The following is a 21,055-nucleotide window of genomic DNA, read 5'->3' as shown; positions in this document are numbered from 1 at the left end:
GAGGGAAGGAAGAAAAGATGGAAGGAAGATGGAGGGAGGGAAGGAAGAAAGGAGGAAAGGAAGATGGAGGGAGGGAGGGAGGAAGGAAAAGAGGAAGATGGGGAAGAAAAGGAAGAAAGGAGGGAGGGAGGGAGGGAGGAAGGGGATGAGAGAAGGAAGAAAAGATGGAAGGAAAATGGAGGGAAGGGGGGAGGAAAGGAGGGGAAGGAAGAAAGGAGGAAAGGAAGATGGAGGGAGGGAAGAAGGAAAAGTGGAAGATGGGGAAGAAAAGGAAGAAAGGAGGGAGGGAGGGGATGAGGGAAGGAAGAAAAGATGGAAGGAAGATGGAGGGAGGGAAGGAAGAAAGGAGGAAAGGAAGATGGAGGGAGGGAGGAAGGAAAAGAGGAAGATGGGGAAGAAAAGAAAGGAGGGAGGGAGGAAGGAAGGGGATGAGAGAAGGAAAAAAGGAAGGGAGGGAGGAAAGGAGGGGAAGGAAGAAAGGAGGAAAAGAAGATGGGAGGAGGGAGGAAGGAAAAGATGGGGAAGAAAAGGAAGAAAGGAAGGAGGGAGCGAGGGAGGGGCGGGGGGGAGGGAAGAAAGGAAGGGAGGAAAGGAGGGGAAGGAGATGAGAGAAGGAAGAAAGGAGGAAAGGAAGATGGATGGAGGGAGGGAGGAAAAGAGGAAGATGGGGAAGAAAAGGGAGGAAGGAGGGAGGGAGGAAGGGAATGAGAGAATGAAGAAAAGATGGAAGGAAAATGGAGCGAGGGAGGGAGGAGCGGGGGGGAGGGAGGGAAGAAAGGAAGGGAGGAAAGGAGGGGAAGGAGATGAGAGAAGGAAGAAAGGAGGAAAGGAAGATGGATGGAGGGAGGAAGGAAAAGAGGAAGATGGGGAAGAAAAGGGAGGAAGGAGGGAGGGAGGAAGGGAATGAGAGAATGAAGAAAAGATGGAAGGAAAATGGAGCGAGGGAGGAAGGGAGGGGCGGGGGGGAGGGAGGGAAGACAGGAAGGGAGGAAAGGAGGGGAAGGAGATGAGAGAAGGTAGAAAGAATGAAAGGAAGATGGAGGGAGGAAAAGAGGAAGATGGAGAAGGAAAGGAAGGAAGGAAGGAAATTACAGCCTACCCAATTTCTCCTATTTTTCATGAAAGAACAATCACATACTTTTTATACTTCATTTTTATAGACCCCCTACAATAACGTTTTCTTTAAAAAAAATCCCCCAAATATCAACTGCCCCCTTCTGTTTCCCAAGGCAGCTTTTAAGGGAAAAGATCCCATTCCTTGGTCTTTCAGGAGATCCGGAATCTGCCCATTTCCTCAGATCTAATTGCTGAACACACACACACACACACACACACACACACACACACACACACACGGAGCCTCTGGGAGTAATCATGAGTGAGCGGACCCCCCCCAGCCCTATTTTCGCCCAGCACGGAGAACCCCAAACTCTCCTCCCCTCTCCCCCCCGTCCCAAAAGACACGATCCGGACGCCAGGCCGAGGCGGGGCGTGAGCCGAATCACCCTGCGCCCTCACCTGGATGAGGGAGACGGTGCCGTCCGGGTTGCTGAAGGTCTGGACCATCGTCTGGGAGGGGACCAGGTGGGCTATGCTGTGCGTGGCGGTCAAGGACTGGGTCTGCTGGTCTTCGAAAGCGTAGAGGAGGTCCTCGCGGCCGTGCTGCTTGTAGCAGTTTTTCACGATCGTCCGCAGAGCCTGAGTCCAGGACACCTGAGGCCAGGTGAGAAGGGGAGAGGAGAGAAGATCAGGGCGAGGGTGAGGGGCAAAGCGGTCGGAGGGTCTATCAGGTGTATTAAGCCATGTTGAAACTCTGGGGGGGGGGGGGGGATCTTCTGGACAGGCTCACAAAAGAGCTAAAAGACAAAGGGAACCCCGAGTATTACTCAGTAGGGGACTTGTGGTAGACCGTATTTTTCGGAGTATAAGACGCACCCTTTTCCCCTCAAAAAAGAGGCTGAAAATCTGGGTGCGTCTTATACACTGAATACAGCACTTTTGGCCTCCTGAAACCCCGCCCCCTTCGCAAAAATGGCCATGCAGAGCTTTTAGGAGGCTTCCAGAGTGCTCCTGGGGAGGGCTGAAATGAGCGAAAACCGGGCCATTTTTTGCTCAATTCTGCCCCCCCAGCAGCACTCTATAATGCCCGTTTTTTGACAAAAAACAGGACCGTTTTTGTGAAAAACGGGTCATTTTTTGCTCATTTTTGGGCACACCCCCCCCCCAGGAGCACTCTACGAACCTCCTAAAGGCTATTCATGCCCTTTTTAAAAAAAATGGGTGTGTTTTCACAAAAAATGGACCGTTTTTGGGAGGTTTGCAGAGTGCAAAAACTTTTTTTAAAAAAAATTTGCCTCTTCAAAACCTTGGTGTGTGTTTAAACTCCGAAAAATAAGGTAATTGGCTAGAGGGGAGATGAAAAAAGTGGGAAAGCGATAAAGGAGAGGAAGAAAGATCAAGAAACTACAGAACGAATACAAAACCGCAGAATGAACAAGAGGGGGAAATACAAGATCGACGGTAGATAAAGATAGCATGACATAAGAAATACAAGAGTAATAAATGTGTGTACATTTATTATTACAACTCAAAAATGGACATTGAAAGTTACAAACTTAGCCGAGATGGCTAAAATATCGGCATATCTTAAGGATCACTCAAATGAGAGATATAAACGAGACTGGAAAAAATGGATTGACTATATACAAAATAAATACGGGACTAAGAAATTCCAGATAGCCTATGCTTAAGATCAGAAATGATTTAAATTGTTTAAAGTTGGTTCAGCAAGAAGAAGCTAAGGTCAATGTAGAATGTTATTAATTTTTTTTTTTTCTCAATAGATTTTAGACTGTGTTTATTCGAGTTAAGATATTTGAATTAGTATGAGTTAATGGAAGAGAAGCACCAAAGCATGTTGTAACCATTTGATATACTTCTTTTTTTTTTCATGATAGACACCTGTGTTTTGTTTCGTTTTCCTGCCTTGTCTCTTGTCGTTTTTGTCTTTTTTTGTATTATTTTTATTTTTTATTTTTTATTTTTATTTTTATTTTTATTTGTCCTTTTTTTCCTTTTTTTTTCTCTTTTTGATTTTTTCCTCTCCCACCGGTGTGGGCAGGGATTGGTCAAGATTATTACTTTTATCAATATTGCTAAATAATAATTACAGTTAAATGAAAATGGATATATAATAATGCCTTAGTTAATATGAGTTATGTTGGTTGACTATGGAGGAGATGTACCAAAACTTATCTGTAATTGATTGATATATTTTTTATAGATGTAAAGAAAGATGTGTACCTGTTTTAAACTAAAATTAAAAAACACTTATTTAAAAAAAAAAGATTTTAGACTGTGTTTGTTAGAAATCCATACCGTGTACGGGTTCTGGGAAGTCGGGGGGGGGGGGTTAAGGTGGAGGGGGGTTGGGGGAGAGGGTGGAGGGAGGGAGGGGTATATATTAGGCTAGACAAGAATTTGGTGGTAAACTAGAATTATTTTGACATACAAAAAAATTGTACTTCGGTGTCTTACTGATTGAGGAATGATGAAATGTTTGCCTTAAAAGAAATAAAACTTTTGAAACCAAGAGTAATAAATGTGTGGTAAACGACATTATGTAAGGAACTAAGAGAAAAGTTATGTAAGGATATATAGATATAGTTATATACGATACATATGTACAGGCAAAGGGAATACAGTAGATATGTAAAAGATGTAAAATGTGTTGCAAAGATAATATGATTGTATAAACAATTAAAAAAAAAAAGAAAAGAAACGTGGGATCTTCTAGATCAGTGTTTCCCAACCTTGGCAACTTGAAGATGTCTGGACGTCAACTCCCAGAATTCCCCAGCAGTGGTTAGGACAATGTTTCTCAACCTTGTCAACTTGAAGATGTCCAGACTTCAACTCCCAGAGTTCCCCAGCCAGCATTCGCTGGCTGGGGAATTCTGGGAGTTGAAGTCCAGACATCTTCAAGTTGCCAAGGTTGGGAAACACTGTGATGGACGGGGTAAAATTAAGGAGTTTTCCACCATGTCTTCCGAATGACTTTGGTTCTTCCTTCAATCGAGCCCCAAAGTTTCTAGGCCTCACCGTGCGCCAAACCTAAGAAAAGCCCCTTGCTGATAGAAGGAAGGAAGTTGTCCGAAGACCTACCCTCTGTTTCTGCTCCTCTGTCCGGACATCACTGCGGACGTTAGCCCAAGGAATGTCTTCTGGCCACCAGATGGGTTTGCAGCTCTCCTTCCCCCAGCCCGGCTTCCCACGACCCGTAGAGTATTTCAGCATTTCAGGGATGAAAGCCCTCAGCTGGGCCTGTGGCATTAAGAAAGGAATAATAATAATATTAACAACAACAGGTACATTAAAGAAAGAAACAGAGTCACTAATCCTGGCTGCGCAAGAACAAGCTATCCGCACAAACGCCATTAAGGCCAAAATCGAAAAATCCTCTGATGATGCCAAATGCAGACTTTGCAAAGAAGCTGATGAAACTGTTGATCACATACTCAGCTGCTGTAAAAAAAAAATCGCGCAGACTGATTATAAATTGCGGCACAATTCAGTAGCACAAATGATCCATTGGAATTTGTGCAAAAATTATAATATTGAAACAGCAACAAACCGGTGGGAACATCAGCCTGAAAAAGTCACCGAAAATCAGATGGTCAAGATCTTGTGGGATTTCCATATACAACCGGACAAAATACTGGTGCATAATGCACCAGACATCACACTGGTTGAGAAAAATAAGGTCACAATCATAGACATCGCAATACCAGGTGAAAGCAGGATCGACGAGAAGGAACATGAAAAAATCGCGAAATACCAGGACTTAAAAATCAAAATTCAACGATTATGGCACAAACCAGCAGTGGTAATTCCAGTGGTAATCGGCACACTGGGTGCTATTCCAAAAGCACTGGAATTACATTTAAAACAGTTAAAAATTGACGAAATCACCATCAGTCAAATGCAAAAAGCCGCACTGCTTGGATCTGCACGCATATTACGAAAATACGTTACGACGTCCTACGCCCCTGGGTGGGGCTCGACTAGTAACCAATGCCAAATCCAGCGAAACAACTGGCCGCTGTGATACAATTCTGTTGTTGCAATAATAATAATAATCTACCCTACTTGGAACACCTTATATCCTCCAACGTTATCATAACATTTCCTAGGTCCTTGGTTAGGACTCGAGCGGTTGAGCTACCAACCAGCCCCAAAGGCTGTGAATCTCACCAAAGATTAACTAATAATAATATTAAATAATAATAAAAAATAAATAACAATAATAAATAAAAATAATAATAAGTAATAATCTTATATGTTAAGAAGGTCCTTGGTTGATACCTAGGATGCTGGTAGCAAACCGTATCAACCATTAGCACCAGTCACTGGTGTTTGCGATGCATTTTTGAATGTTCAGTTGGCTGAGTTTCATGTTTAATGAATAAAGTATATAATAATAATAGTTAATCCAATTGTAATTGGAGCCCTTGGAGCAATACCTAAAGGGCTACCTCGTTATTTGGAAATTCTAAATTTTTTCGGACTTGAACATTCTGATTCTACAAAAAAACACTACTCGAAACATCTTATATGTTAAGAAGGTCCTTGGTTGATACCTAGGATGCTGGCAGCAAACCGTATCAACCATTAGCACCAGTCACTGGTATTTGCGATGCATTTTTGAATGTCCAGTTGACTGAACACTGAAAAGAGGTCATTGAAAAAGAAAAGGAAAGAAAGACCAAAGGAACTTGTATTTGCATGCTGCCATCTTGGCTATCCTAAGACTTGAACCTATATGCAGGCCGTCCTCAACTTCCAACCGTAATTGGGACCAGAATCTCAGTTGGTGAGCAAAGCAGTTGTTAAGTAAATCGCATCCTGCTTTTCTCGTTGAGCAGGGGGGGTCGGACTAGAAGACCTTCAAGGTCCCTTCCAACACTTGTTCTTCAGTAAAGCCAATTTTTTTTTGCCACGGTTGTTAAGCGAACCACTGAGGTTGTTAAGCGAATCACACAGTCGTTAAGCGAATGACTTTGCCGGAGAGATAGCAGCTGGGAAGGTTGCAAAGGGTGGATCACATGACCCCAGGATGCTGCAATCATTGTAAATGCATGTGGTTGCCAAGCGACTAAACGTTGATCATGTGACCCCGGGGAATACTACGACGGTCGTAAATGTGAGGACCAGTGGCAAATCATTGTTTTCCGTGCTGTTGTAGCTTTGAATGGTCCCTTAATGGTTGTAAGTCAAGCACTATCTGTAATGTATTCTTATCCATCCATCCATCCCTCCCTCCCTCCCTCCCCATCCATCCATCCATCCATCCATCCATCCATCCATCCATCCATCCATCCATCCAAGCCAGCAAGATAGGAAGATGTTTATGGGGATTCTCAGTCATCCAGGTTGTCCCAACGGTGTTTTTTCAGAAGGCAACTGGACTTTCTTGTTTCTCCTAGAAGACGTTTCGCTTCTCATCCAAGAAGCTTCCTCACTTCTGACTGAACGGTGGAGAACGAAAGGCGTCGTTACTCGGGCGACCCTGAGGGCGCAGATAAACCTCCAAGCGGCCTCAAAAACTCTCGGAGAGATCACTAACTGGAAGGAATCTAAATCCTCCCGTCCTCCGCCATTCGGTCAGAACCGAAGAAGCTTCTCGGTCGGATGAGAACCGAAAGGTCTTCAAGGAAAGAAAATCAAAGAAAGTCCAGTTGCCTTTTGGAAAAGCACCTCTGGGGAAGGGCAGGAAGAATATTGATGCTTTCGAAGTCTGGCTTTGGAGAAGACTCTTGAGAATACTAAAAGAAAACAAACCGAGGGACCATCAACCAGATCCATCCACAGTTCTCACTTCTTCATCTGTTTACACTCTTCTTCAGCCCCCTCCATATTTCCCATAATGTAGCTATTTGCATTTCGCAAACTGCATTGGAAATTCTTGCCGGATGAACCGCGGAGCCTACAAACGTTGTGTGTCGTGTACGACGATGCCGCACAAAATGAAGATGGTTTTTTTTTTTAAAAACCCATGGGGAAATGCTGCAGTGTTTACGGGTGTATTTGTTGGCAGATTCGCAGATTCTGGCCTTGGAGAGTTGCATCATCCACTACACCGACTCTGCGGTGTTCTTTTCTTTGCAGAGAAACACACCGTTATTGAGTTGTGTTTGTTCCCCAGGATAGATATCAAGGGAGGGAAGGCTGGGGACTTCGCCCTAATTAACCACCCCAGGAACCGACTGATCAATTGATTGCTTATGTGCCATGACGTTGCTGTTGGCATGGAAGTCTTTTGGACTTTTAGCTTTTGGATTATCTGTTTTGAATGGTGTGTCACTTATCTCTATGTGCCCGTCGATGGCTGATTTGTCTGATTGCCAGGCATTGAGGAATCCTCTAGCATTTTGGGATCAGTTAATTATGTGCCATGAAGTTGGTGTTGGCAAGGAAGTCTTTTAGCTTTTGGATTATCGGTTTTGAATGGTGTGTATATGTTGCTTATCTCTATGTGCCCGTCGATGGCTGATTTGTCTGATTGCCAGGCATTGAGGAATCCTCTAGCATTTTGGGATCAGTTAATTATGTGCCATGAAGTTGGTGTTGGCAAGGAAGTCTTTTAGCTTTTGGATTATCGGTTTTGAATGGTGTGTATATGTTGCTTATCTCTATGTGCCCGTCGATGGCTGATTTGTCTGATTGCCAGGCATTGAGGAATCCTCTAGCATTTTGGGATCAGTTATGTGCCATGAAGTTGGTGTTGGCAAGGAAGTCTTTTAGCTTTTGGATTATCAGTTTTGAATGGTGTGTACATGTCACTTATCTCTATGTGCCCGTCGATGGCTGATTTGTCCGATTGCCAGGCATTGAGGAATCCTCTAGCATTTTGGGATCAGTTAATTATGTGCCATGAAGTTGGTGTTGGCAAGGAAGTCTTTTAGCTTTTGAATTATCGGTTTTGAATGGTGTGTATATGTCGCTTATCTCTATGTGCCCGTCGATGGCTGATTTGTCTGATAGCCAGCCATCGAGGTATTCTCTAGCATTTTGGGATCTGGCTCGGTCTACGATGCTCCTAGCGATCACAGAGACAGATTTGGCTCTAACTTTGCAGAAATTTACCCCGGGAATCGACCAAAGAAAGGTTTTATTCGCCCAGGTCAGGTCTTCCAACAGTGCGCCCATCATACCTTGGCACTTGAATTCAAAACTCATTGAATTTAGTATTCAACAAGTTTTGAAGCTGAAAATCTTGTCCCGGCACTCATCTTTCTCCCTGTATTTGATGTGCAAGGAAGAACTTGCTCATGTTGGCTGCCTCGTAACGCACTATTTCTTCTGGCTAAAATAGCAAATCATGTGCTAAATTACGTCGTTTTCTTGTCAAGCTTTAGCATTCTTCGTGTCTTCCGGAATAGATTTCCAACAAATATCAAGGTACCACCTTATCTCATCCTTCCACAAGTGTCCCTCCTACCTGTCCTTGCATCAATGTCTTCTCTTCACATCACATGTCCAAAGTAGAATCATCTGAGCTTGGTCCTTTGAACCTTCAGTCAGAACTCCGGATTGCTGGTCTAATGGTCTGTTTGTCTACCGAGGTTTTCATTTGTCCAGATCATAGTTCTTCACCAGTTAGTCAGAACTGAAGAAGCTTCTTGGATGAGAAAGCGAAATGTCTTAAAGGAAAATCAGAAAGTCCAGGTGCCTTTAAAATAAAAGCACCTTTGGGGAGATCCATTTGTTGGTTTTCTTGGCTGTCCTTGGTCTTCTCAAGAATCTTCTCCAACACCCAGGTTCAGAAGCATCAATATAGGTAGCAATAACACTTAGAGTTATATATCGCTTTACAGCCCTCTCTAAGCGGTTTACAGAGTCAGCATATTGCCCCCCAACAATCTGGGTCCTCATTTCACCCACCTCAGAAGGATGGAAGGCTGAGTCAACCCTGAGCCAGTCAGAATCAAACTGCTGACAGTTGGCAGAGTTAGACTGCAATTCTGCAGTTTAACACTGTGATACCACAGTCCTTCCTTCCTTCCTTTTCCTTCCATCCATCTTTTCCTTCCATCCACCTTTTCCTTCCTTCCTTCTTTTCCTTCCATTCATCTTTTCCTTCCTTCCATCTTTTCCTTCCTTCCTTCTTTTCCTTCCATCCATCTTTTCCTTCCGGTTTTGTTAGCCGCCCTGAGTCCCTTGGGAATAGGGCGGCATACAAGTTGAATAAAACCTCTAAACCTCCTTCCTTCCTTCTTTTCCTTCCATCCATCTTTTCCTTCCTTCCTTCAATCCTTCCTTCCTTCTTTTCCTTCCATCCATCTTTTCCTTCCTTCCTTCCTTCCTTCCTTCCTTCAATCCTTCCTTCCTTCTTTTCCTTCCATCCATCTTTTCCTTCCTTCTTTTCCTTCCATCCATCTTTTCCTTCCTTCCTTCCTTCCTTCCTTCCTTCCTTCCTTCCTTCCTTCCTTCCTTCCTTCCTTCCTTCTTTTCCTTCCATTCATCTTTTCCTTCCTTCCTTCTTTTCCTTCTTTTCCTTCCTTCCTTCTTTTCCTTCCATCCATCTTTTCCTTCCTTCCTTCCTTTGTGGGGCCGAACAGAGAGTGTAAAAAAACCCATAAGCAAGCCCCTTCTTCTCTCTCTTCTTCACCCAACATCTGGAAGCATGTGATCCCCTTTTCTGTTCAGGAGCTCAAGCCATGTGGCCCTGTCCACCATTAAACCATCTTTCCAAGCAGCCTCCATGTCTCCAGTGTCTTCCCCCCCTCACTTGGAACTGAACCCAGAAGGACATTTCTTCCAACAATTTAAAGACTGCAATGGCAACCTTCCCTTAACTGAAAAGAATGTTTCTCTCTTTCTCTCTCTACCATACACGAAATCAAAGGATGTTCAGCTTTTCCTAATCATTCCATAAAGAGCTATAGCAGCTGTGAAAATAATCACGCTACAGCGCCTCCTAGTGTCTCCTAAATAATATTGCCACGGTTACATTGCAGTATATCGTGATTGGAAAGCAGCTTATTTATGTCAGCTTTTTCCGTCTTCTTTTAATTATTCATCCAATGAAAGGTGCTGCACAACCCTTTGTGAGTTTGGTGGGTATTTTGTAGACTGGTGTTTCTCAGCCTTTGGAACGTGAAGAGGGGTGGATCTCTGTTCCCAGAATTCCCCAGCCAGCGGGGCCGAGTCCACATAACTTCAAAGTACCAATAGAAAGGAATATTTGTAGCTCAGGGTTTGAGCTGCGTGTGTGTGGGGGTGGTGGTCCTTGGTGCTCTCGGAGCTTGGTGGCTTTTTTGAAGATGTCTCATAACCCCACTTAGGTAACATCATCAGTACTGGAAGGGAAAGGGATTTGCAAAAGAGGAGGCGGAGGAGGAGGAGGAGGAGAAGGAGAAGGAGAAGAAGAAGAAGAAGAAGAAGAAGAAGAAGAAGAAGAAGAAGAAGAAGAAGAAGAAGATGATGATGATGATGATGTTGTTGGAGTCCTTGGTGCTTTCTGAGCTTGGTGGTTTTCTTGATGACGTTCCAAGTAAGGAACATTATCAGTGCTAGAAGGAAGAGGGATTTGCTTCCTGTGTCTATAACCCCACTCCTCCTAGCACTGATGATGTTCCCTAGCTGGGTCATGAAACGTCTGCAAGAAAGCCACCCAGTTCTGAAAGCACCAAGGACTCCATCATCATCTATCATTTCTTCTTCTTCTTCTTCCTTCTCCTCTCCGCAAACCCCACTCCCTTCTAGCACTGATGATGTTCACTATACCCAGCTCAGAGATCATCAGTCATCATTCTCCTTGTCTCTTCTTCTTTCTCCTCTTTCTTTTTTCCTCTTCTTCGTTTCCTGTTTCTCCTTCTCCTTCTCTCTGCAAACCCCACTCCCTTCTAGCACTGATGATGTTCCCTAGTTGGGTCATGAAACATCTGCAAGGAAACCACCAAGCTCAGAGACCACCAGGGACTCCCTCACAGCCCTCCCTCCCTTTCCTTCCCCCTGCCCCTTCCCTTTATTCTTTCTCCTTTCTCCTCCTCACCACAAACCACCACTCCCTTCTAGCACTGATGATGTTCCCTAGTTGGGTCATGAAACATCTGCAAGGAAACCACCAAGCTCAGAGAGCACCAAAGACCACTCCTCCTCTTCCTTCTCCTCCCCCCCCCCCCCCCCCCGCAAATCCTACTCCCTCCAGCCCTGATGATGTTCCTTAGTTCGGTCATGAAACATCTGCAAGGAAACCACCAAGCTCCGAGAGCACCAGGGACTTCATCATCTTCAAGTCTCCAAATGATGAGAAATGATGCCTTAGACCTGTGACGCAAACCTATGGCACGCACGCCAGAGGTGGCACGCAGAGCCCTTGTTATGGGCATGTGTGGGGTTTCCAGCTGCTCTTCTGGTTTAAAAAACAGGCTGTTCATTTACAGGCCATTTTTCGGGCTGTTTCAGGTCGAAAAATGGCCCGAAAATGGCGTCAAAACAGTTAAAAACAGCCCAAAAAATGCCCCCAAAACAGGGAAGCGTGCACGAGTTAGTCTTCGGGTTTCAGACTCTCTGGCACGCACACATGCACACACATCAGGTGGTGTGCTGCCAGTTCACACCAGTTCGGGTGAAAGATAGTGACAGTGGCGGTGGTGGGAGGCTCCACCCACCCACCCTGACCTCACCACGGACCTTCTGCTCATGCCCAGACGCGCTCGCTCCCGCAGTGCAGAGAATAGAATACCATTAGTGACACCCAGGCATGCGCATTACGGTTTGGGCACTTGGTGCTGCAAATAGCAATGGCAGTAGCAGTTAGACTTATATACCGCTTCATAGGGCTTTCAGCCCTCTCTAAGCGGTTTACAGAGTCAGCATATTGCCCCCACAGTCTGGGTCCTCATTTCACCTACCTCGGAAGGATGGAAGGCTGAGTCAACCTTGAGCCGGTGAGATTTGAACCGCCGAACTGCAAATAGCAGTCAGCTGAAGTGGCCTGCTGTAATGCACCCTAACCACTGTGCCATCCCTGCCCTAGACCAGTGTTTCTCAACCTTGGCCACTTGAAGATGTCTGGACTTCAACTCCCAGAATTCCCCAGCCAGCATTCGCTGGCTGGGGAATTCTGGGAGTTGAAGTCCAGACATCTTCAAGTGGCCAAGGTTGAGAAACACTGGTCTAGACTAACATGGTTTCCCAGGGAATCCTCGGTCTTCAGCATTGGGGTCGTCTGCCCCAAAGGAGACCTTCTTCCCCTATGGCCCTCTTCAACTCACCCCAAAGACCTGTGGGGGGGGGGGGTGCTTTCTTTGCCTTAGCCTGCTTCTCAAGAAGGCCTCTCCTTGGAAGGGAGAAGCAGGCCCAGGCAGAGGTGGAGAGAGAGGGGGCTTCCATGCAGGTGAGGTTGTCTCACTGTTCTGGAGCCCCTAAGCTCCATCTGGCTGCTTTGAGAAGTTCTATTCTGGGGCCCCCAGGTGGATTAATTAGAAGCGGAGAGTTTCGCGCTCGCCAGGGGCCCTGGGGACGCAATCACGGAGAGCCACGCGCAGCGAGCCCGCTCAGGCACGAGAGCTTTAATTACGAGCTTCGGAAGGGGATCAGCCACGAAGAGACATCTCTGGGCTTCCCAAGGACTCATCGGGGTTCTGAAGCCTTCGTTTCCCAGTTGCCGGCAGAGTTCGGGCCCCTCTGACTTAGAGGCGGTCCTGGACTTACGGCCAAAGTTTCCCCCTTGGCTACGCGAGACGGCCGTTGAGGGAGGTTTGCCCCATGTTACGAGCTTTCTTGCCAGAGTCGTTAAGTGAATCGCTGCAGTTTGTTAAGTGAGCCACGGGACTGTTAAGGGAATCTGGCTTTGGACTCATATTTTGTTTTTTTAGAAAATTTACATTGCCATCCTGCTCGCACAGGGCGACTCCGGGAGGCTTACAAGGACATAAAAGTACAATATAAAAGAAAGAGATAGATAGATAGATAGATAGATAGATAGATAGATAGATAGATAGATAGATAGATAGATAGATAGATAGGAAAGAAAGAAATAGAAAGGAAGGAAGGAAGGAAAGAAAGAAGGAAAGAGAAAGGAAGAGAAAAAGGAAGGAAAAAAGAAACAGAAAGAAAGGAAGAAAATAAGAAAGGAAGGAAAAAAAGAAAAAGGGAAGAAATAGAAAGGAAGGAAGAAAAAGAGAAAGAAAGAAAGGGAGAAAGAAAGGAAAGAAATAGAAAGGAAGGAAGGAAAGAAAAAAGGAAGAAATAGAAAGGACGGAAGGAAGAAAAAGAGAAAGAGAGAAAGGGAGATAGAAAGGAAGGAAAGAAAAAAGAAATGGAAAAGAAGGAAGGAAAGAAAAAAGGAAGAAATAGAAAGGAAAGAAGAAAATGAGAAAGAAAGAGAGAAAGGGAGATAGAAAGGAAGGAAAGAAAAAAGAAATAGAAAGGAAGGAAGGAAAGAAAAAAGGAAGAAATAGAAAGGACGGAAGGAAGAAAAAGAGAAAGAGAGAAAGGGAGATAGAAAGGAAGGAAAGAAAAAAGAAATGGAAAAGAAGGAAGGAAAGAAAAAAGGAAGAAATAGAAAGGAAAGAAGAAAATGAGAAAGAAAGAGAGAAAGGGAGATAGAAAGCAAGGAAAGAAAAAAGAAATGGAAAGGAAGGAAGGAAAGAAAAAAGGAAGAAATAGAAAGGACGGAAGGAAGAAAAAGAGAAAGAGAGAAAGGGAGATAGAAAGGAAGGAAAGAAAAAAGAAATGGAAAGGAAGGAAGGAAAGAAAAAAGGAAGAAATAGAAAGGAAAGAAGAAAATGAGAAAGAAAGAGAGAAAGGGAGAGAGAAAGGAAGGAAGGAAAAAAAGAAAGACAGAAAGATAGAAAAATAATACAAAATTTGTGACGGTTGCAGACTCTCGGGATATGTGATCCCCTTTTGCGACCGTCTGACGAGCAGAGTCCAGGGGGAGGAGTCAGACTCACTTAACAACCCGTATTACTAACTTAAACACCCACAGTGATTCACTTAAAACCCCTTAGCGAGGAAGGTGGTAAGGTGGGGCAAAACTCACTGAAGAAGTGTTCCGCTGAGCCGATGGAAATCTGGGGCTGAAATTGGCGCCGTAAGTCGAGGACTGCCAGCATTTCAGAAAATGGTTCTCCCGGGAGGGCCAGAATTAAGTGGGCCTCCCGGGAGTTGTGAGAAAAGGAAGAGAGAGAGAAAGAGATGCTCAAGTGGGGAAAAACATCAAACAAACCAATTGGCCAGAGACGTCTCCTGCTCCCTCCCTCTCTTGGCAACCGGATCCCTCTTTCCACCTCTCTTGGCTGCTTACCTGGGTCATTTTATCCACCGAGACCGGAATCCCGTCGATGGTGAGAGGGGGCAGCTCGGAGTTAACCTCCTGCGGCGCAGGTGCGTGCTCCAGCAGCGCTGACTCCAAGTCTTCCAGGATCATGCTCTTGTACTTGCGCACCTGTGGGGAATCGCAGAGGCTCAGGTAAACAAGGGCCGAGAGCGGCGGGAGGGAAGGAAACCGCTATGTAACGGAAACGTGGAGTGGGGAGTGAGGGAGGGGGAGGGGGGGGAGGACATGCGTTCGAGTCGCTCGTGGCGTTGCGCAGCGGGGCGGACGGGCGAGCAAACAACGCCGCAGCTGCCCCGGGGAAAAACAGCCCTCGGCCCCCAAAGGAGGGGAGGAGGCGCGCAGGCTTCGGCGAGATGATGAAACGGCGAGCAACGTTAAGCTGCCGTGGCGGGTGTGTGTGTGTGTTGGCACAGGGGGTTTGTAAGGGAGGGCAGGGAGTTGAGGAAAAAAGGGGGGCTGGGGGGTGGGTGCTTGGTGGGGTTCTCGGGCAGACTCTTGAGACTTCCAAGTCCCTCTTGGGGGGTTGGATTGAGGGGTGGCGTTTTGGTGATGGGGTACCGGCAGAAGGGAGGGATTGGAGCTCAGGGTTGACCTGAGGCAGGGATGGCCAACCTTTTCGGCACCGGGTGCCCAAGCAGTGCATGCGTGCCAGCCAACTGATCTTCGCGGGTGCCGGAAAACGGCCTGAAAAATGCCCCCAAACAGACCATTTTGGGGGCCGTTTTCAGGCTGTTTGGGGGGCTGAAAATGGCTAAAAAACGCCCTGAAAACACCGCAAAAACACCTCCAAAAATGGTCTGAAAAACCACCTGAAAACAGTTTGGAAAACCGTCTGTTTTTTTGCACATTTTCGGGGCCTTTTTCCGGTGCTCCAGCGCCCACAAAGACCAGCTGGGCAGAAACCAGAAGAGCAGCTGGCGACATTGTTTGTGCCCACAGAGAGGGAGGGCTGTGCATGCCACGTCTGGCACGCGTGGCATACGTTCCCCATCGTGGACCCAAGGGGTCCTGGGTGCTCTCTGAGATTGGAACTTTCCTCGCAGACGTTTCATGGCCCAGCTAGAGAACAGCATCCGTGCTGGAAGGGAGTGAGTGGGGTTTACGTAGTAGAAGAGGAGGAAGAGGAGGAGGAGGGGTGCTTTGGTGCTTTGAGGCTTTCTTGAAGACGTTCCATGACCCAACTAGGGAACACCATCAGTGTCAGAAGGGAGGTTGCAGAGAGGAGGTGGAGGAGGAGGATTATGGGTGCTCTGTGCTTGGAGGTTTTCTCGCAGACATTACATGGCCCAACTAGGGAACATCATCCGTGCCAGAAGGGAGGAAAGGACAAATGTAGGTTTCTTGGTGCCCTCTGAGCTTGGCTGTCTTCTTGCAGACGTTTCATCACCCAACTAGACAACACGATCAATGCGAGAGGGGAGGGAGGTTTACTCTGGTTTTACATACAAGTTGTTTGCCCTATCAGTGTCGGTGGGCGTGTCCTTGGGTGTTTCCTAATTAGGCCGTTGCTTACTGCTTGAATTGTCTGAGTTGTCACTTCCTTCACTGGAGCATTTTAACTTCTCTTTTTTTTAATGGTGTGTAGACGTTGTTTCTATCTATGTGCCTGTTGATGGCCAATTTGTTTTGAGTGCCAGGCTTCCAGGTACCCCCCTGGTGTTTTTGGGGCTTGAGGTGATCAAGGAGCCACCGAGAAGAAAACAACACTCATGTTTCATGACCCAACTAGGGAACATAATCAGTGCTAGAAGGGAGTGGGGTTTGCGGAGAGGAGGAGAAGGAGAAACAGGAAACGAAGGAAAAAAGAACGAGGAGAAAGAAGAAGAGACAAGGAGAATGATGACTGATGACCAACACTGACAAACAAGCCACGTGTATATAAACGGAGCAAACCCCACTCCCTTCTAGCTCTGATGGTGTTACCTAGTTGGGTAGTGAAATGTCTGCAAAAGCTCGGGGAGCACCAAGGATCCCACAGTCCTCCTCCTCCTCCTCTCCAAACCCTACTCACTCCCTTCTAGCACTGATGGTATTCCCTAGTAGGGTCGTGAAACGTCTGCGAGAGAAACTCCATGCTCAGAGAGCACCCAGGATCCTCCAGTTCAACCCTGAGCTACACATATTCTCTTCTATGAGCACCCAATTCCCCCAAACGCCGCCCCTCAATTCCACCTCCCAAGAGGGCCTTGATGTTGATGTTGATTTTATTTATATGCTGCCCTTTTCCCCCCGAAGGGGACTCAGGGCGGCTCACAACTCAACCAGGGAAGGGGGATACAAACAAGAATTTAAACGACATAAAAAACAATACATAATTAAAACACAACAGTCATATCAATTGGAGGCGGGGGCAACAGCTCTTTAGCCCCAGGCCTGTCGGAACAGCCAGGTTTTAAGGGCTTTGCGGAAGGCCTGGAGGGTGGTGAGGGTTCGAATCTCCACGGGGAGTTCGTTCCAGAGGGTCGGAGCAGCCACAGAGAAGGCTCTCCTCCGGGTAGTCGCCAGTCGACACTGGCCGGCGGATGGAATTCGGAGGAGGCATAATCTGTGGGATCTAATCGGTCTAGTGGAGGTAACTTGAAAGTCAAGCCCGAGAACCTCACCAAGCACCCAGCCCTGAGGATGTTCCCTAGATAGGTCACGAGAGGTCTACAAAACCCCACCAAAGGCCCCACAGCTGCAGGTAAGTAGAATGGATACCTGGCTGCTTTCCTTGTATCTCACCTTTTACCCTCTTGAGTAAAAAAATAAAAGAACTACCTGGTTTTCTGAAGTTGGCATTTGGGGAGGCAACGAGCCAGAGGCAACGAGCCAGAGGCAACGAGCCAGAGGCGCCCCGTTCTTACCACGTTCTCCAGCGGTGCCGCCCCGAAGACTTTGAAGACCGGGTTGGGCTTGGAGGGGGAGATGCACAGGACGATGGCTTGCTGTCCCACCCGCGTGGTGTATTCGTCCAGGGTGGCCCGCAGCTTCCTGGCTCGGGAGGGGAAGAGAAGGGGAAACTGGATTTAAAAGATGACCCCTTCCGGGAAAAGACATGAGGCATCCTTTCCCCCCCACCCCCCCCAAGGCCTCTGGTTCTCCACTACAACAGGTTTGCAAATGGGAGGAAGGCCTCCCGTTCCGCCAAACGGTAAAACGGGATAGGGAAAGTTTACATATTTATTGATTAAATTCATAATCAAAATTCACTGTCAGGGGTGGCTTATAATATAAAATATTATATTTTATATTAAAATATAATATATATTTTTAATATAATTAAAAAAAAGAGTACTAGAAGACAATTAAAATCAGAAGAATGAAAGAGGAAGACTAAAAAGCAAGACGAGGTAAAAGCATGGAGAGGACCTATTGACTATGAAAATAAGTTGAGGTTAAATAAATTAAAAAGCAAAATACAGTGGGGTGCAGGCGGCATCTTCTGGTTAACGTGCTGGCCTAGAAACCAGGAGACGGGGAGTTCTAGTCCCGCCTTACGTCTGAAAGCTGACCGGGTGACTCTGGGTCAATCACCAGGAGACTGTGAGTTCTAGTCCCGCCTTACGTCTGAAAGCTGACTGGCTGACTCTGAGCCAATCACCAGGAGACTGTGAGTTCTAGTCCCGCCTTACGTCTGAAAGCTGACTGGGTGACTCTGGGCCAATCACCAGGAGACTGTGAGTTCTAGTTCCGCCTTACGTCTGAAAGCTGACTGGCTGACTCTGGGCCAATCACCAGGAGACTGTGAGTTCTAGTTCCGCCTTACGTCTGAAAGCTGACTGGCTGACTCTGAGCCAATCACCAGGAGACTGTGAGTTCTAGTTCCGCCTTACGTCTGAAAGCTGACTGGGTGACTCTGGGCCAATCACCAGGAGACGGTGAGTTCTAGTTCCGCCTTACGTCTGAAAGCTGACTGGCTGACTCTGGGCCAATCACCAGGAGACGGTGAGTTCTAGTCTCGACTTATGTCTGAAAGCTGACTGGGTGACTCTGGGCCAATCACCAGGAGACTGTGAGTTCTAGTCCCGCCTTACGTCTGAAAGCTGATTGGGTGACTCTGGACCAATCACCAGGAGACTGTGAGTTCTAGTCCCGCCTTATGTCTGAAAGCTGACTGGGTGACTCTGGGCCAATCACCAGGAGACGGTGAGTTCTAGTCCCGCCTTATGTCTGAAAGCTGACTGGGTGACTCTGGGCCAATCACCAGGAGACTGTGAGTTCTAGTCCCGCCTTACGTCTGAAAGCTGATTGGGTGACTCTGGACCAATCACCAGGAGACTGTGAGTTCTAGTCCCGCCTTACGTCTGAAAGCTGATTGGGTGACTCTGGACCAATCACCAGGAGACTGTGAGTTCTAGTCCCGCCTTACGTCTGAAAGCTGACTGTGTGACTCTGGGCCAATCACCAGGAGACGGTGAGTTCTAGTCCCGCCTTATGTCTGAAAGCTGACTGGGTGACTCTGGGCCAATCACCAGGAGACTGTGAGTTCTAGTCCCGCCTTACGTCTGAAAGCTGACCGGGTGGCTCTGGGCCAATCACCAGGAGACTGTGAGTTCTAGTCCCGCCTTACGTCTGAAAGCTGACTGGCTGACTCTGGGCCAATCACCAGGAGACTGTGAGTTCTAGTCCCGCCTTACGTCTGAAAGCTGACTGGGTGACTCTGGGCCAATCACCAGGAGACGGTGAGTTCTAGTCCCGCCTTAGGCATGAAAACTATCTAGGTGACTCTCGGCCAATCACTCTCTCTCTCATCCTAACCCACCTCACAGGGCTGTTGTGGTGGGGAAAATAAGGGAAGGAAGGAATGTTGGTATGCAGGTCGTCCTTGACTTACAACAATTCACTTAATGACCGTTCAGAGCTGCAATAGCACTAGAAAAAGTGACTTCTGACCGTTTTCACACTTAACAACCGTTGTAGCATCCCCATGGTAATTCGGATGCTGGACTAACTCAGTGACTCACACATATGACAGTTGCAGTGTCCAGGAGTCGTGTAATTGCCTTGTGCGACCTTCTGACAAGCAAAACCAATGGGAAAGTCAGGCTCACTTAACGACCATTACTAACTTAGCAACTGCAGCGATTCACTTAACGGCGGTGGCAAGAAAAGTCATAAAAAGGGGGCAAAACTCACTCAACCAATGTCTCACTCAGCAACAGACATTTGAGGCTCAGTCCTGTAAAGGAACTACTGGGGGGGGGGGGAAATTGGCAGGGGACAATCAGAGACACTTCGAATTGTAGCACTAAAGCTTGTTGATTGTTATCAGCACAAAAAGCACTTCTGTCTACACAAACAAGGAATCCTCAGGTGTCAGCCATGGCCCCCCCCCAACCCCACCGGAGGAGCACCTGGGTACAGAGGTTGTGAGAAGCAGGCGGGGGAACGGTGCCAGCTGCTGCGGGGAGGAGGGGAAGATAAGAACTTCAAAATCGGGTTGTAAGTAGCTCTGGGGTGACCCGTCGTAACTTTGAAGGATCGCTAAGCAGGCGGTCGTATGCAGAGAACGACTTCTGCTGTTCTGCAAGGATGCTCCGAAACATCGCCGGAAGTTTTGAAGAAGGGAGTCGACAGACATTTGTCTGGAACGGTGTTGGGCAAGGGACTTCAACTCCCAGAATTCCCCAGCCAGGCTGCTTGAAGACAGGTGGATTCTGGGAGTTGAAGTCTCCCTATCTTAAAGGTTGAGAAACAGTGGTCTAGGGCAGTGTTTTTCAACCTTGGCAACTTGAAGATGTCCGGACTTCAACTCCCAGAATTCCCCAGCCAGCGAATGCTGGCTGGGGAATTCTGGGAGTTGAAGTCCGGACATCTTCAAGTTGCCAAGGTTGAAAAACACTGGTCTAGGGGTCACCTCAAAGACCACAAAAATCATAGTTTTAAGTTCCGCGGACCACTAATATGAGTTTTAAAAAAAGATAAATAGTATTTAAGTGCAATATAAAAAGTGCAAATAATTTTTCTGCGGGCCACCAACATTTTCTCATGGACCACCGGTGGTCCACGTACCCCCGGTTGGTGAACAATGGTCTAGACCAGGGAGATTCAACCTTGCCCACTTAAGACTTGTGGACTTCAACTCCCAGAATTCCTCAACCAGCATGCTGTATGATGGGCGGCCGAAGTTGGACAAACTGGATACAGCTGTGATGGCGAACCTATGGCAAGCGTGCCACAGGTGGCGTGTGGACCACATATGCTGCCACGCCAGCCGTCAGCTCCGGCACACATGGATGTGCCGGCCAGCTAATTTTAGCCCTTCCGGAGGACCGGGAGAGGGAGAGTCTTCCAGCAGTGGCCACTCTGGGCGTACGCTCTATGGTTGTGAGTCGGCTGCCGGCACAGCATACTCCCAGAGCGTACAACCATAGAGCGTACGCCCAGAGCGGCCACTGCGGGAAAACTCGGTTTGGAAGCCGCCGAAAAAGCCATGCGGCGGCAGCGGAGGTGCCCTGGCTCTGCAGGGGGAGCTGGACAGGGCATCTTGAGGCTGGGAGGCAGGTGAGCGAGAGCGGAACAGCCGCTCGCGGAACCCGCCTCTCCAGCCATGCAGAGCGCCTTTCACTGGCATTTCGAAGGCGTCAAGCCGCGGGAGCCGGGTGATGGCAAACAGGTGCTCACACGGCTTGGCGATACCCCTAGGTCAGTGAATGGCGCTGTGCCCGGCTGGAAAGGGGGTTTGCTGGGTGGCTGCTCGTGAGCGTGGTCGCTTCATGGCTG

The 21,055-nt window shown here is 47.3% G+C and overlaps 1 protein-coding gene across 2 annotated transcripts in view; it reads right to left on the bottom strand.

The window, feature by feature from the left end:
• The window catches only part of NRF1 (nuclear respiratory factor 1), a 55,819-nt gene that overhangs the window by 18,797 nt on the left and 15,967 nt on the right, over positions 1-21,055 (bottom strand). For both annotated transcript variants that reach the window (XM_087722645.1, XM_087722646.1), the window contains exons 4-7: positions 17,197-17,323; positions 14,318-14,458; positions 4,165-4,323; positions 1,519-1,713 (exon numbers count right to left, since the gene is read on the bottom strand). In XM_087722645.1, coding sequence (XP_087578771.1) covers positions 1,519-1,713; positions 4,165-4,323; positions 14,318-14,458; positions 17,197-17,323 — 622 coding nt within the window. The remainder of the gene's footprint in view (positions 1-1,518; positions 1,714-4,164; positions 4,324-14,317; positions 14,459-17,196; positions 17,324-21,055) is intronic.

Source organism: Thamnophis sirtalis, unplaced genomic scaffold, assembly GCF_051295495.1.
Source record: "Thamnophis sirtalis isolate CommonGarterSnake01/CBP01778 unplaced genomic scaffold, rThaSir2_p1.2 scaffold_9, whole genome shotgun sequence".
Classification (NCBI taxonomy): domain Eukaryota; kingdom Metazoa; phylum Chordata; class Lepidosauria; order Squamata; family Natricidae; genus Thamnophis; species Thamnophis sirtalis.
The sequence above is the reverse complement of the archived record's forward strand: the minus strand, read 5'-3'. Positions and strand labels throughout refer to the sequence as shown.